General features: G+C 41.5%; 1 protein-coding gene across 1 annotated transcript in view; it reads right to left on the bottom strand.

Annotated features, from left to right (window-relative positions):
• Positions 1–16,590, bottom strand: part of EXOC2 (exocyst complex component 2) — a 206,281-nt gene that overhangs the window by 13,887 nt on the left and 175,804 nt on the right. The window contains exon 24 of the mRNA XM_034762224.1: positions 4,238–4,293. Coding sequence (XP_034618115.1) covers positions 4,238–4,293 — 56 coding nt within the window. The remainder of the gene's footprint in view (positions 1–4,237; positions 4,294–16,590) is intronic.

The raw sequence follows: 16,590 nt of genomic DNA, 5'->3' as shown, positions 1-16,590 counted from the left end.
AGGTATGCATCTGGAAGTATGCAGCTCTGCAAATAATTATTTCAATTTTCATCAGTATTTCACGCTTACTTTTTTAACATACACTCCTCCTCTCTGTTGCAAGCCATGGCCCATTTTGGGAGTCCAGATGCTACATATCCGCGGTTCCCAAACTGGGGTAGTGCCCTCAGCAGAGGGGGTTGTGGGTCCAACAGGTCAGATTCGGTTCGCAATCTGACGCTGTCTGCCCCCAAACACGTCCGGACTTGCTCCACAGGTGCCACACCAGGAGACTGCTATTTTGATCTACAAAATGGTGACCTCCACAAAGTGCGACCTTACACCTATGGTGTGTGTGAGGTCACTCAATGCAGAGATCATCATTTTGTAAAACAGCAACTTCCTGGGACAGTATTTGTGGAGCAGGTCCAGACACGTTGGCTGTACGGAGGTGGTTATATGGATGCCATTTAACCATTTGCACCCTCTGGCTCTGCCAGCATCCAGGGGAGGGAGATTTGAATCCAGAAGATACTTATCTATGGGCAGCAGTTTTACCATAAGAGCATCCTCTCTGCTTGAGCCAGTAGGAGTCTGTGCTAGCTTTTTCTGAGATGGGAATCTGCAGTGGCTTGTAAGCTCCTTAAGGCAGGGCCCATATCTTCTTTTATGCCACCATAAGTATCCTGTTAGTACTCGATAAAGAATCATTGTAAATTGCTGTCTCTGTGCTGTAAGTTATTGGCTGATAATGAAATTATTTGGCCTCCCAGACACTCCCAGACATGGGATGACTGAGCATCTCAGCCAGATGGAGTAATGGTTTGCATCCTTTTCCCCTGACCTTGTACTTATAAAGTATGACTGGGAGTGAAACCTGTTTGCAAGCCTCATGCCATGGATTTGCCAGCAGCTGAAATTGAACAGCTCATCGAAATTTCCTGTGATTGATTCTTGGGAGTAACATATGCCCAATTTTCTCTCCTAGAGTTCTGGGTTCACTGTCAAGAATGAATATCCTGCACTCTCAACACATGCATTGAAACTGATGGTGCCACTCATGAGCACATATTTGTATGAAGCTGGATGCAGCACATTTGTGTCCATCAAGTCTCAGAATCGATCTGCCCCTAATGTCACAATTAGATTAGATATGCAATTTCTACTACACGGCCGGATTTAGAGAAGCTGTGTTGCAACACACAAGTCCATGTGCTCACATCAGAGAGCACTAACTAAAATTCCTTGGATTCCTTGGTTGTTACGTTGCTTTGTTGTTGTCTGGGTTACACGAAACAGAAAGTCGCAAAATGGGGTCATGCAGGCAAATATATACCATGCATCCACTCCAGATTTTCTATTTTTGCTTGATGAATTTCCATGCAACATGATGTATGTTTTCCCGCTCAAGCAGCACATGTTCAACACTTCCCCTACACTCCCATCTCTTGAAGCACAAACTAACTCAGTTCATACAAAGAGCACTGTATTTTTTTAAAACATGCACGGAAAGAGAAGAATTGAGTTTTATACTTTGACTTTCCTCTTTTTCAGATTGTTGAAAGAAAATAAAAAGCACACACCAAGGATTTGTCTCCACAGGAAGTTATTCCAAAACAGCTACCCCTGATTAACTCCACATGTGGATACTTATTCCAGAACAAGAGTACCTTATTTTAAATTAGTTTAAACCATACTAATTTGGAATAAGGCACTCTTATTTACTCTTAGCCCTGATCTACACTACGAGTTTAGGTCGAATTTAGTAGTGTTAGATCGATTTAACCCCGCACCCGTCCACACGACGAAGCCATTTTTGTCGACTTAAAGGGCTCTTAAAATCGATTTCTGTACTCCTCTCCGACGAGGGGATTAGCGCTGAAATCGACCCTGCTGGGTTGAATTTGGGGTAGTGTGGATGCAATTCAATGGTATTGGCCACCAGGAGCTATCCCAGAGTGCTCCATTGTGACTGCTCTGGACAGCACTTTCAACTCAGATGCACTGGCCAGGTAGACAGGAAAAGCCCCGCAAACTTTTGAATTTCCTGTTTGGCCAGCGTAGCGAGCTGATCAGCACAGGTGACCATGGAGTCCCAGAATCGCAAAAGAGCTCCAGCATGGACCAAACGGGAGGTACTGGATCTGATCGCTGTATGGGGAGATGAATCCGTGCTATCCAAACTCCGTTCCAAAAGATGAAATGCCAGAATATTTGAAAAAACCTCCAAAGGCATGAAGGACAGAGGTTATAACAAGGACCTGCCGCAGTGTTGCGAGAAGCCTACCAAAGAACCAGAGAGGCAAACGGCCGCTCCGGGTCCGAGCCCCAGACATGCCGCTTTTATGATGAGCTACATACCATACAGCAGGGCAGTTAGAAGAGCTTCTAGGAGGTGCCCCTACAACTACCCCACCCTGTACTTCCCTCCTCTCCCACTCCTCCCGGGCTACCTTGGCGGTTATCCCCTCATTTGTGTGATGAATTAATAAAGAATGCATGAATTTGAAACAACGATGACTTTATTGCCTCTGCAAGCGAAGATCAAAAGGGGGAGGGGAGGGCAGATGGCTTACAGGGAAGTAGAGTGAACCAAGGGGGCACGTTTTCATCAAGGAGAAACAAATAGAACTTTCACACTGTAGCCTGGCCAGTCATGAAACTGGTTTTCAAAGCTTCTCTGATGTACAGCGCACCCTGTTGTGCTCTTCTAACTGCCCTGGTGTATGGCTGCGCGTAATCAGTGGCCAGGCGATTTGCCTCAACCTCCCACCCCACCATAAATGTCTCCCCCTTATTCTCACAGATATTGTGGAGCACACAGCATGCAGTAATAACGATGGGAATACTGGTTTCGCTGAGGTCTAACTGAGTCCGTAAACTGCGCCAGCACGCTTTTAAACATCCAAAGGCACATTCTACCACTATTACGCACTTGCTCAGCCTATAGTTGGACTGCTCCTTTCTACTGTCCAGGCTTCATGAGCCATGGGAGCAAGGGGTAGGCTGGGGTAGATGCGACCGTGCGGTGCTGCCGACTGGGAGAGCAGCCTGAGGCAGAATCGTCCAGCTGGCATGATTTTCCAGGCAGGACTGAATCTCCATTAGACAAAACTTAAAGAAGAAAATGACCTGGAGTCATTCCCATTTTTGTCCAGGCACCCTCGACCGACCTGACTGAGGCCGGCCAGGAGCACCCATGTCTGCCAAGGCGCCCCCGATCAACCTAACCGAGGGACGACGATGACGGCTAGCAGTCATATTCTACCGTCTGCTGTCCGCAAGGCAAGGCAAGGGGATGATGCTGTGTAGCACTGCAGTACCGCGTCTGCCAGCAGCACCCAGGAGACATATGGTGACAGTGAGCTGAGTGGGCTCAATGCTTGCCGTGGTATGTTGTCTGCATGGGTCAACCCAGGAAAAAAGGCGAGAAACGATTTTTTGCCATTGCTTTCACAGAGGGAGGGAGGGAGGGGCCTGACAACATGTACCCAGGACCACCTGCGACAATGTTTTTGCCCCATCAGGCATTGGAAGCTCAACCCAGAATTCCAATGGGCGGCGGAGACTGCGGGAACTGTGGGATAGCTACCACAGTGTAACGCTCCAAAAGTCGACGCTAGCCTCGGTACTGTGGATGCACACCACCGATTTAATGCGCTTAGTGGGGACACACACAATCGACTGTATCAAATCGATTTCTAAAAAAACGACTTCTATTAAATTGACCTAATTTCGTAGTGTAGACATACCCTTAGTTTGCTTTGACCTACCTTGTTTTGAAACAGGAGTAGATTAAAGTGCACTAGGGAAATTTTTGGGCATGACAGCAGGATCCACACAGACAGTTAGGATAGCAGCAGGATAGCACAAAGTAGACTTACTTCCCAGCTTGCTGCGTACTAACTGTTCACATAGGTAAACCAAATTTAATCCATACTAATTCAGATAAGGCACTCTTATTCCGGAATAAGAGTGTCTACATCTAGAATTAATCAGGAATAGTTAATCCACTTTAAATGCACATGCTACTTTATTCTGGATTCTCTTTCAGGATAAACAAGCCCTAAAATTTGATATATGGTGTTAGTGATGGAAGTTCATACAATTTTTAACCACGCCCACATCTTTAATAAAATTTGTATTTAAACACGTAAATAAAAGTGGCCTGATTTTCAGAATGCTCATTTCCAACGAAGTCAGCCAACGTATTTTGTTTGACGCTTGTAATAATGTGAATAATCTAAAGTTACCTCACCTCTGCGTGCACAGCAATGATATTCACTAATGCTTCTTTCAAATAGTTTCTGACACCTAAAACAAAACAAAAAGGGCAGTCAATCACTTTCACTGTGTTATCTTGACAGAGCTAAGATATTCTACTGTTCAATTCTACTGTTTAATAGAAGACTTTTTCTTTTCATTTCTTTAACTAACACATTTGCAATGATAGAGGCAGAAAGAGAAAGTTCCACAGCCACACCACCACAATCTATTTCCTTTTTCAAAATCAAATGGAGAAAGGCACATTTCCTTACAGCAAAAGGTTAAAGAAGCCAGTAGGTTCCTGTTTCAGTATTCTTCTTCTTCTGTGTGACAGCCTGACTCTGATAACCTTTCAGTTGACCACAGATCCAATATTAAAAAAATAGAAAACCCCCCTAATCTAAAGGTCCTGTTGATACACATACAATATATTACATGTATAACAGGAAAGTGATGTTTTAAGAAGCGAACGTAGACAACAGGATTACATAGCTTGCAACCAGAAGATCTCATTCCTATTTCTTTTGCAGCTTCTTTGATTGTGAAATATTATCATAAATGGAAATAAGAATTCTTGTTTCTATGGAAGTGGTTTTAGAAGATATTACTCATAACAATTTATAGCAGATGTTATGCTTATATAGGAGAAGTTTCTTTGGGGAAAAGAGTTCAAGCAAGCAGTTTATTTTCTAACAAAACTTTTACAGTAGCATATAAAATATTTGTTCAGTAAATCTAGAGTATCAGAACAAATCTGGCTCTTTGTGTACCTTGCTTTGCAAGCAATGGCAACATAGGGTCTATTTTTTGTTTAAGGGTAGTTAATTTGCAACATACAGGCAAGAGGAATCGTTGAAAGCACAAAAGCAGGAGAGAGAGAGAAGGGGTAGATGTACATGACCGGCCAGATTCTGATCTCGTTACACTAGCATAAATCCAGAGTACACTGAGCCCACACCAACTTCTTTGTACATACTCCAAATGTAACTGAGATTAGAATCGTGGAGAATATTGAGGCTCTACAGATTGTGAGTTACAAGGGATATTAATATTGCTATTATAAAAGTTACATCAAAGATACACTTGTAATCAATTTGCATCATTTACTCCATCTTTCTTCAGCTACCTCAGTCATTATAGCACAGTTCTACTTTGAAAAGTGACTCTAAAAATGACATTGAGGGAATCAAAGTGCATTGTCTCTCAACTGTCATTTCAAGTGTACTCAGTTTATAAAATATAGTTGTGTGTTTATTTTACTTGCAAATCCAGCTTGAGATTTAAAAATCAGGCTGCACTCTTTCCTTCCCATCAAAGCTAGTTCAAACACACCCAGAGTCCCTCTGGCACTCACCCCTGTAATCCTTATCACTCACAGCTTATTATTAAATATATATTTTGTGTATATTTACAAATCTATACATTTTCTCCATTATTCACAGCTGGACTGAGCTGAAAGGCTTAGAGGAGGCAGATAAGGATGGCTGGAAGATTAAGAGAAAAAGCAATGGCCTCCTGGGGCTCACCCCAGAGCAGCGGCTCCCCAGTTAAGATTTAGGGCTTGTCTACACTGGCAATTAACAGCGCTGCAACTTTCTCACTCAGGAGTGTGAAAAAAACACCCGAGTGCAGCAAGTTGCAACTCTGTAAAGCGTCAGTGTAGACAGTGCCCCAGCGCTGGGAGCTACGCCCCTCGTGGAGGTGTTTTTTTTAGAGCGACCATACAAGGCACGTTAAAGCTTTAGCATTGCCAGTGTAGACTAGCCCTCAGTCAGATGTATTTTTATGGTCCGTGACCTGTCCATGACTTTTACTAAAAATACCCCTCACTAAACTGTACCCTTAATTATGACCTTTGGTCACATCTGTAGAACTCCACAGTCTTCAAATTATGCTTTGAATCACACGTGTGCAATACCATCGCTCTTAATGCATTTGCACCAGTATAAAGTAATCGATAACCTCTATAATCAAAACTTAGGAGACAATTATGTTAACTGGGCACTGGAAAGAACAATCACTCTTTGTTTGTTGGTTCTGAAAGTTTAACAGGAATAAAAAGATATAACAATCTATTTATGTCACTAAAGTCAGTAGACAGGATTCAGAATACAGACAGGGAGCAGATCTATTCAGGAAGAAGATTCCATTTTTACATAGTCACTATTTAGGACAGAAGTATACTTCGATCTAATGATGTGCTAGAAACAAAGGTCTTCTCATAAGCTCTATAAGGTAGAAGTGCCATCAGGCTTTTAGTCATACCTCCACACATTCTCTTCCCTGAAAAGTTTTTCATTTAAACTAAACAAATAGGAAAAAAAACAAAACAAAAACTGTAGTGCATTAAAGTTTCCAAATTTCCAGAATTTTATCAAGACCTCTCCATTTTTGCTCTTTATTACAAGGTGGAGAGGGGAAAACCCTGCAATACAAAAAGTTTTTATGATTTTACTGGTCTACAATTTTTGAGAAGTCATCTGCTTCAGAGATAAAATGCGCTATTTATTATGTATTTTGATGTGCTGAATTCAAATATGACAATTAAAACAACTGATTGGCTACTGTTTCTAAGATATTTAAGTTTTTACATTTTATGTCTATGTATATTGTGTAGATAGTAGAGTTTTAATCATAAATTGTAAACCTAGGTCTTTTCATGTGTTTATGGTTGCTTTACATGATAATATTTCACCTGTCCTGTTTATGTAACACTTTAAAAATCAGCAAAAGGATTATATAAATAAAATTTATTATGAAACAAAAGGCAAAAAACTATTATGTACATAGTTTAGTCCTATTCAGTGTCTACTTGGCGCTTCTTGGCTTGTCTCTTGTATTCATTAAATGGAGCATCTCTTGTCATTGTCCAGCAATAGTCTGCAAGCATTAATGGGCTCCATTTGCCCTGATAGCATTTCTCCATTGTTGCAATGTCCTGGTGAAATCGCTCGCCGTGCTCGTCGCTCACTGGTCAGCAGTTCGGTGGAAAAAAATCTAGATGAGAGTGCAAAAAATGTATCTTTAGTGACATGTTGCAACCAAGGCTTTTGTATGCCTTGAGGAGGTTTTCCACCAACAACCTGTAGTTGTCTGCCTTGTTGTTTCCGAGAACATTTATTGCCACTAACTGGAAGGCTTTCCATGCCGTCTTTTCCTTGCCACGCAGTGCATGGTCAAATGCATCATCTCAAAGAAGTTCACGAATCTGAGGACCAACAAAGACACCTTCCTTTATCTTAGCTTCACTTAACCTTGGAAATTTTCCATGGAGGTACTTGAAAGCTGTTTTTGTTTAGTCAATGGCCGTGACAAAGTTCTTCATCAGACCCAGCTTGATGTGTAAGGGTGGTAACAAAATCTTCCTTGATTCAACAAGTGGTAGATGCTGAACACTTTTCCTCCCAGGCTCCAATGACTGTCGGAGTGGCCAGTCTTTCTTGATGTAGTGGGAATCTCTTGCACGACTATCCCATTCGCAGAGAAAACAGCACTACTTTGTGTATCCAGTCTGCAGACCAAGCAAGAGAGCAACAACCTTCAAATCGCCACAAAGCTGCCACTGATGTTGGTCATAGTTTATGCACCTCAAAAGTTGTTTCATGTTGTCATAGGTTTCCTTCATATGGACTGCATGACCAACTGGAATTGATGGCAAAACATTGCCATTATGCAGTAAAACAGCTTTAAGACTCTTCTTCGATGAATCAATGAACAGTCTCCACTCATCTGGATCATGAACGATGTTGAGGGCTGCCATCACACCATCGATGTTGTTGCAGGCTACAAGATCACCTTCCATGAAGAAGAATGGGACAAGATCCTTTTGATGGTCACGGAACATGGAAACCCTAACATCACCTGCCAGGAGATTCCACTGCTGTAGTCTGGAGCCCAACAGCTCTGCCTTACTCTCGGGTAATTCCAAATCCCTGACAAGGTCATTCAATTCACCTTGTGTTATGAGGTGTGGTTCAGAGGAGGAGGATGGGAGAAAATGTGGGTCCTGTGACATTGATGGTTCAGGACCAGAAGCTTCATCCTCTTCCTCTTCCTCATCTGACTCAAGTGAGAATGATTCTGGTGCATCAGGAACGGGCAGTCCTTCTCCGTGGGGTACTGGGCGTATAACTGATGGAATGTTTGGATAATGCACAGTCCACTTTTTCTTCTTTGACACACCTTTCCCAACTGGAGGCACCATGCAGAAGTAACAATTGCTGGTGTGATCTGTTGGCTCTCTCCAAATCATTGGCACTGCAAAAGGCATAGATTTCCTTTTCCTGTTCAACCACTGGCAAAGATTTGTTGCACAAGTGTTGCAGCATATGTGTGGGGCCCACCTCTTGTCCTGATCTCCAATTTTGCAGCCAAAATAAAGGTGATAGGCTTTCTTAACCATAGTGGTTATATTGTGCTTTTGTGTTGCAAAAGTCACTTCACCACAAACATAGTAGAAGTTATCTGCACTGTTCACACAAGTACGAGGCATCTCTGCTCACTTTGGCTAAACAGAAATGTGTCCCTTTGCAAAATCAAACACTGACAAATAAGAGAGCACGACACTGTATGATTTCTAGAGCTGATATAGGGCAATTTGTTCAGCAGAGTGATGTAAGCTTCGTTATGATTGCATCATCCATGACTTCTAGGAATAACATGATGCAATTCATATCATGTATGACGCAATACCAGCTTCAGATTGCATCATTCATTGTTTTGCCTAAAAAGCAAGTACTGTCCAAACCCAGTCATAGATTTATTCATAGATCCAGTCAAAGATGTATGTTAGTCATTTCTGGTTTAAATTGAGATCCCTTCCCTTTATAACTCACTTATCCTCCGCCATTCCCAAGTCATGGGTCGTATATATTGACCCAATAGCATATCTTGAAAACTAGAGCCAATCAACAATTTTAAGCATCATTTTCGTTCTCAGTGACCCAGAATTAGTAAAGTTTGACTACATTTATTTCAGAAGCATTTTGGCTGTAGAGCAGTGTTTGTGAAACTGGCTGAAATAATATGTTCCTTGTAATTAGTAAACCAAAGTGGGGATATTAAACATCACTATCTGTACCCTGTCAAAAGTTCACAGGCTGATGTGAGATTGTGCCATATTCCCTTTGCCTCTTTCCCTCTTCATCTTCCTTTCTCTTCTCATCCCCTACTTTCCTTTCTTAGGGCTTAAATCCTCTGAGGGCTTAAATCCAGAAGAGGACAACGCAATCACATACCATCATATATAGTCTGATGATTTAGCATACCACATCAGTTCTGCCTTAGGAAACCCACTAGCAAATAAAGAGGCAGACATATTTTTGCAATAGACGTTGTCACTGATAATAATAGCTACCAGTGATATGGAAAAACATGAACGAATACAAGCCGCATCAAAGCACTGGGATTTAGGTCCCATCACACCACAAAGACTTGGGTCAAAAATGTATTTCTTTTTCATAAAGTATTTCTGAATTAAATTATACATTGCATTATTCAGAAGAACAGGCTGCATTAAGCAAAGACAAAGTTAAGAAGAAAATATACAGGATAGGTAGGCACAGTTGAGTTATGTGATCTCAGTACAAACTAGGGAAATGACATGGTGCTTGACAAATATTGTTAGCAACTGGTCCCCCTAAACCAGTACTGAAAATTTTCAAAGCTCTTATGGAACGATGACAAACAGTTTTGCACCTCTTACACTAGTAAAGACCATTTTCAATACCTGTTCAAGGAGACTTGTTGTGACAACCACTGTCATCAATGAGTCAATTTCCAACCATACACAGAGCATAAGCAGTTACTAATGTAAAGGGGGCGCTCCTTTTCTTCTATTTCAAGAAGGATATTTATTTTTCCATGTGGATACACAAAACCAAACAAATCAGGACCTGCAGGCATAATGAACAGCTACAGTATATTTTGAACAAAAATAAAAAAATAAAAAAATTAGAGTAATAGTTTTTATATCCCTGCAGCTTTTAATGAGCACCTTCATGGAAGCAATCGCTTCCTGGCTCTCCGAGCTCTGGTCAAGTGAAAAAATTATTTAATTAATTAAAAATATGAGCAACATCATCCAACTGTAAATTTGTTAGAAAATTCTGTTCAGAAAGTAAAATTTCTATGTATAATGTATTTTTGTTCAGGTTTCTCCATGCCTGCGGCCCACACAATTATAGTTTTGGGATACCATGCTGCCAATCCTATTATATAGCACTATAGTACTAAAGCAAATGCACTGTATAGCCATAGGTTGTAACTATTAGGCCAATCAAGTGAAATGTAACAACATTCTTAAATTTAAAACAGTTCTTATTTAGAGTATTGAGACATAACTTCCTATGGGAAGCAAATCTAAGGGGAAAAACAATTGAAGACGGTTGGCAGTTTTTCAAAGAGACATTATTAAGAGCAAAAGAGAAAACTATCCCACTGTGTAGGAAAGATAGGAAGTATGGCAAGAGACCAACCTGGCCTACCTAGGAGATCTTCAATGATCTTTAAAAAAAAAAAAAAAAAAAAAAAAGAGTCCTACAAAAAGTGAAAACTACGTCAAATTACAAAGGATGAATATAAACAAATAACACAAGTATGTAGCGACAAAATAAGAAAGGGCAAGGCACAAAACAAGATAAAACTAGCTAGAGACATAAAGGGTAACAAGAAAACATTCTACAAATACATTAGAAGCAAGAGGAAGACCAAGGACAGAGTAGGCCTGTTACTCAATGAAGGCGTAAAAATAATAACAGAAAATGTGGAAATGGCAGAGGTGCTTAATGACTTCTTTGTTTCGGTTTTCACCAAGAAGGTTGGTGGCAATTGGACGTCTAACATAGTGAATACCAATGGAAAATGAGGTAGGATCAGAAGAGGCTAAAATAGGGAAGGAACAAGTTAAAAATTACTTAGACAAATCAGATGTCTTTAAGTTACCAGGGCCTGATGAAATGCAGCCTAGAATACTCAAGGAGCTGATTGAGGAGATATCTGAGCCATTAGTGATTATCTTTGAAAAGTCATGGAAGACGCGAGAGATTCCAGAAGACTGGAAAAGGGAAAATATAGTGCCCATCTATAAAAAGGGAAATAAGGACAACCCAGGGAATTACAAACCAGTCAGTTTAACTTCTGTACCTGGAAATATAATGGAGCAAATAGTGAAGCAATCAATTTGCAAACATCTAGAAGATAATAAGATGATAAGTAACAGTCAGCATGGATTCGTCAAGAACAAATCATGTCAAACCAACCTGATAGCTTTCTTTGACAGGGTAACAAGCCTTGTGGACGGGGGGTAAGTGTGGGGGGGGAAGAAGCGGTAGACGTGGTATATCTTGACTTTGGTAAAGCTTTTGATACTGTCTCACATGATCTTCTCATAAACAAACTAGGGAAATGCAACTTAGAAGGAGCTACTATAAGGTGAAAAACTGGTTGGAAAACCGTTCCCAGAGAGTAATTATCAATGGTTTCACAGTCATGCTGGAAGGATGTAATGAGTGGGGTCCTGCAGGGATCAGTTCTGGGTCCTGTTCTGTTCAATATCTTCATCAATGATTTAGATAATGGCATAGAGAGAAAACGTATAAAATTTGTGGACTATACCAAGCTAGGAGGGGTTGCAAGTGCTTTGGAGGATAGGATTAAAATTCAAAATGATCTGGACAAACTGGAGAAATGGTCTGAAGTAAATAGGATGAAATTCAATAAGGACAAATGCAAAGTATTCCACTTAGGAAGGCACAATCAGTTGCACACATACAAAATAGGAAACGACTGCCTAGGAAGGAGTACTGGCGGTCATAGTGGACCACAAACTAAATGATGAGTCAACACTGTTGCAAAAAAAGTGAACATTATTCTGGGATGTATTTGCAGGAGTGTTGTAAGCAAGACATGAGAAGTAATTCTTCCACTCTACTCTGCGCTGATTAGGCCTCAATTGGAGTATTGTGTCCAGTTCTGGGCATCACATTTCAGGAAGGATGTGGACAAATTAGAGAAAGTCCAGAGAAGAGCAACAAAAATGATTAAAGGTCTAGAAAACATGACCTATGAGGGAAGATTGAAAAAATCGGGTTTGTTTATCTGGAAAAGAGAAGACTGAGAGGGGACATGATAACAGTTTTCAAGTACGTAAAAGGCTGTTACAAGGAAGAGGGAGAAATATTGTTTTTCTTAACCTCTGAGAATAGAATGAGAAGCAATGGGCTTAAATTGCAATAAGGGAGGTTTAGGTTGAACATTAGGAAAAACTTCCTAACTGTCAGGGTGGTTAAGCACTGAAATAAATTGCCTAAGGAGGTTGTGGAATCTCCATCATTGAAGATTTTTAAGAGCAGGTTAGACAAACACCTGTCAGAAATGGTCTAGATAATAATTAGTCCAGCCATGAGGCAGGGGACTGGACGACATCTCAAGATCCCTTCCAGTCCTATGATTCTATGATAACACAATACTTTTCCACAGCTTCTGAATAAAAGGCGTTAAAGAATAACCAAATAAACCCTATTGTACAAATACTATATATTCCACTCCCAGTGCCTTTAAACTGCAAAATCTGTCTTGCCAGAATCCTAGCTGCCACGAGCAATTATTGGTACAATTACTTAATAAAAAACACACATTCCTGATAATGTTCTAAAGACATGCAGAGAAAAGCTGGTTGGGACGATTTAAACAGACATATAGGGAAGTTTCAACCATACTTTGGCTGATAGAAACTTTAAAAAAAAAAAAAATCTTCCCATTTGGGGCCAACCACAGCAGTTTTGTACTGATGAAACATTTGGGAAGACAATCTATTATCTGTTAAATACAATTTTCCATTTTATGTCTTAAATAGTTTAGTTTGTGGCAAACAAAAAACCCCAGAAAGTTCACTTTTTAGAAGAAAGTTTAGCAAAGAATGTAAAGCTTTTGCAATGACTTGTACAAACTATGTGAAAAACAGAAGGGAAAGATTTGTGGTTCTGAGAAGTAACAGAAACTAAACTTGCAGTCACACTCAATGGAGTAGTAGTTCAGGAGTTGTCAGATACAGTATCATCCTACCAAATGTACTGCACTTGGGTATACAGGTTTAGCTGTAGTAGAACTATACCACTGAATCTTCCAAAAACAACCATAAAACACACACAATATTGCATATCAAATCAATTGGGTTCTGAGAGTTGGGTTTTCCAAAAGTATTCAGCTAGCATAAGTCTTCCACAAAAAACTGCTAAAAGGCAGAATTTGTGTGGAATGTATATGTGTATACAAGTTGTGCAAAGTTTTAAAGTGATCAAATAAACATGAAAATGTTGAGACTTTTCTACATTTGTATGTGCAAGTTTAAAAGAAAGCAACAAAAATCTGCATGCACCTGAACACACAGAGTATATATGAACTCGTCAGGACATTTTCTCTATCTGCATGCAGCAAGCTAGTTTTTCAGGTGTTCAAAGATATTCAAGAGTAAACTGATACAGAAAGAGGATGTGAACATCAAACATTTTAACCTCTTCCACAGCCTAGAAAACTCAAAGCTCAAAGACCTTTGAATTCAGCTAGGACAGCAGGAACATATAGAGGAATTTTTTTTAACTCAGCCTAGATTTAACATATTTTAAATGTTTTAAGATTTGAGTTGCTTTAGAAATGATGTATAATATTGGCACAATTAGGAGTTTTAACTCTCGTTTTCGTTCTCTCTTGCCAAGTGAGCCAGTCAGATCGTATGCTGTGGGTCAAGTCGTGTGAGTAAAGAAGGGATTAAGGTGAAAAAGTTTTAAGAAAAAGTGGGTGGCATGCTTAAATAGTTTTGCTCACAGGTAGTAAAGCACACTAGTGATGAAGGCTGATGTAATGTTAAAACTTTAGGAAGGAAGATAGAGAAGAAAGAGAAGCAGTAGAGAAGGACCTTAGGAAAAAAAAATTACCTACCTTTTCGTAATTTATTGAATGCACACATACATTCTGCTGTAGATGTGTGTGCATACTGTGCACAGTTGCTAGAAATTTCCCCCCTCAGCAATAACTGTCGGGGTAGTGTGAGCACCCTCTGGTGCCTTGCACCACTGCGCGAGTAGTATAAAGGACCATGCTTCCCCCTCCTGCCCCCAACCCCTCAGTTCCTTCTAGAAAGTCTCCAATAGAGGGGAAGGAAAGCGGGTCGAGGAATGGACATGTGCAGCACATCTCGAAGAATAGTTACAGGAAAGAGAGATACGCGTTTTTTCTTCTTCGGTAATTGCATATGTCCATTCCACTATAGGTGATTCCCAGGCAGTTTGAACTGGAGGTCGGTGTGGAGTCTACTTGAACAAGGATTGAAGGACCACCTGTCCAAATCTGGCATCGTGTTTAGATTGATGAGAGATGACATAGTGAGAGGCAAACATATGGACTGACAACCAATTTGCTACCCTACAAACATCTGATATGGTTACATGAGCCAGAAAGGCTACAGAAGTTTGCCTGCAACCTGGATGAGCGAGCCACCATTTTACTGGAAGTGCAATATCACCCAATTGGTAGCACAAACACAGCTAGAAATCCAGGAAGAGATCCTCTGGATGGCCCTTTACTCTGTCTGAAACTGCATCAAAGACCTGAGGAAAAAGATCTGAAAGACCTAGTTCAATCCAGGTAAAAAGCCAAAGCTCTTCTAATGTCTAGAGTAGGGGTTGGCAACGTTCGGCACATGGCTCACCAGGGTAAGCACCCTAGAGGGCCAGGCCAGTTATATTTATCTGCTGACGCGGCAGGTTCGGCTGATCGCAGCCCCCACTGGCCGCGGTTCGCCGTCCCGGGCCAATGGGGGCGGCAAGAAGCCGCGGCCAGCACATAGCTCACCCGCGCCACTTCTCGGTGGGTGGAATCTTCCTTGACTTTGGACAAAACTTTGGGCAGGAGTGTAACTGGAGGAAAAGCATACAGCTGGCCTTTTGATCACGGCAGGAGGAAAGCATCTGTCAGTGAACCTGGGCTGTGACCCTCTTAGGAACAAAAAAGATGACCTTGTTTGGTGTTGCAAACAGGTCCACTTGGGGTGTTCCCCACCGCTGGAAAATGGACCTGGACACATGTTGGCGAATAAATCATTTGTGGTGACCTGTGAACAACTTGTTCAGGTGGTCTGCCAGAGTGTTTTGAACTTCCAGAAGGTAAGCAGGTTGATGGGACTGGTGATGCAGAAATTCCAAAGGAGGTTCACCTCCTGGCATAACTTTGAGGAACTTCTCCCCCACCCACCCCCCTTTGTTTACATAGAATGCGGCTGCTGTGTTGATGTGCAGAAGGAATGCCACCCAAGCTAAATGGAGCTGAAACTCCCTGGTATTTTTTATGGAGACTTAGATCCTGAGGATACCAAAGGCCCTGAGGGACATTTAAGTGAGCTCCCCAACTTAGATCGGATTCATTTGTGTCTAAAGTGACTGTCACAAACAAACAAAGATAACAGCTGAGCAGGTAATTGAACCACCATGTCCATATGATGATGGGCCAGTGAGTACATCAAGGCTAGCCAACCCTGCACTTCTCTGAGGCGTAGCCTAATATGCTGCATCATGCAAGTGCACGCCCCCCACCTGTCCTAGAAGTTTGAGGCAATTCCAAACTGTAGTGACAGGGTGCCCCTTTAGATGTAGAGCAATGACCTGCATTATTTGGAACCTCTGCTCCACCAGGAAAGCCCTGGCCTTTGTAGAATCCAGGTCTGCCCGAATGAATTCTATTCTTTGAACAGGCATCAGGAAAGATTTCTCTGTATTGATTAGGAACCCCCACCTGTCGAAAGTGGACTGAACAGTAGCTACACTGGACAGTATCTGATATGTGGATCAGCTTCTCATTAGCCCATCATATAGGTAGGAAAACACATGGATTCGTGATCTTCACTAGAATGCCTCTACTACAACCATGCATTTTTGTGAATACACGAGGAGCTGCTGACAGGATGAAAGGCAGTACTGTGCATGCAGTTTCCCCTGCACGGTCCCGGTCGAGGGACAATGGTGACCTTGCTGAGATGCTCCCAAAGCCTAGCTTATGTAGAAGGACAAGAAGGGAGCGGAGATGCTCTAGAACAGGGGTCAGCAACCTATGGCATGCGTGCCAAAGGTGGCACGCGAGCTGATTTTCAGTGGCACTCTGCTGCTGGCCTGGGGTTCTGTTTGTAAATGGCTTTCCGTTTTTTACAGTGCACTGTGCAATCTTGTAACTTCCTTCTGTAGCTTTGGCTGTAACACCTGGTCTAATCTCATTTGCTGATGACTTATGACATGCCGGAGACCAGGCTAAATAAGCTGGCAGTCCCGTCCGGCCGTGGACTCTCTGGCTTATCTGGCC

Source organism: Trachemys scripta, chromosome 2, assembly GCF_013100865.1.
Source record: "Trachemys scripta elegans isolate TJP31775 chromosome 2, CAS_Tse_1.0, whole genome shotgun sequence".
In the NCBI taxonomy this organism is placed as follows: domain Eukaryota; kingdom Metazoa; phylum Chordata; order Testudines; family Emydidae; genus Trachemys; species Trachemys scripta.
The sequence above is the reverse complement of the archived record's forward strand: the minus strand, read 5'-3'. Positions and strand labels throughout refer to the sequence as shown.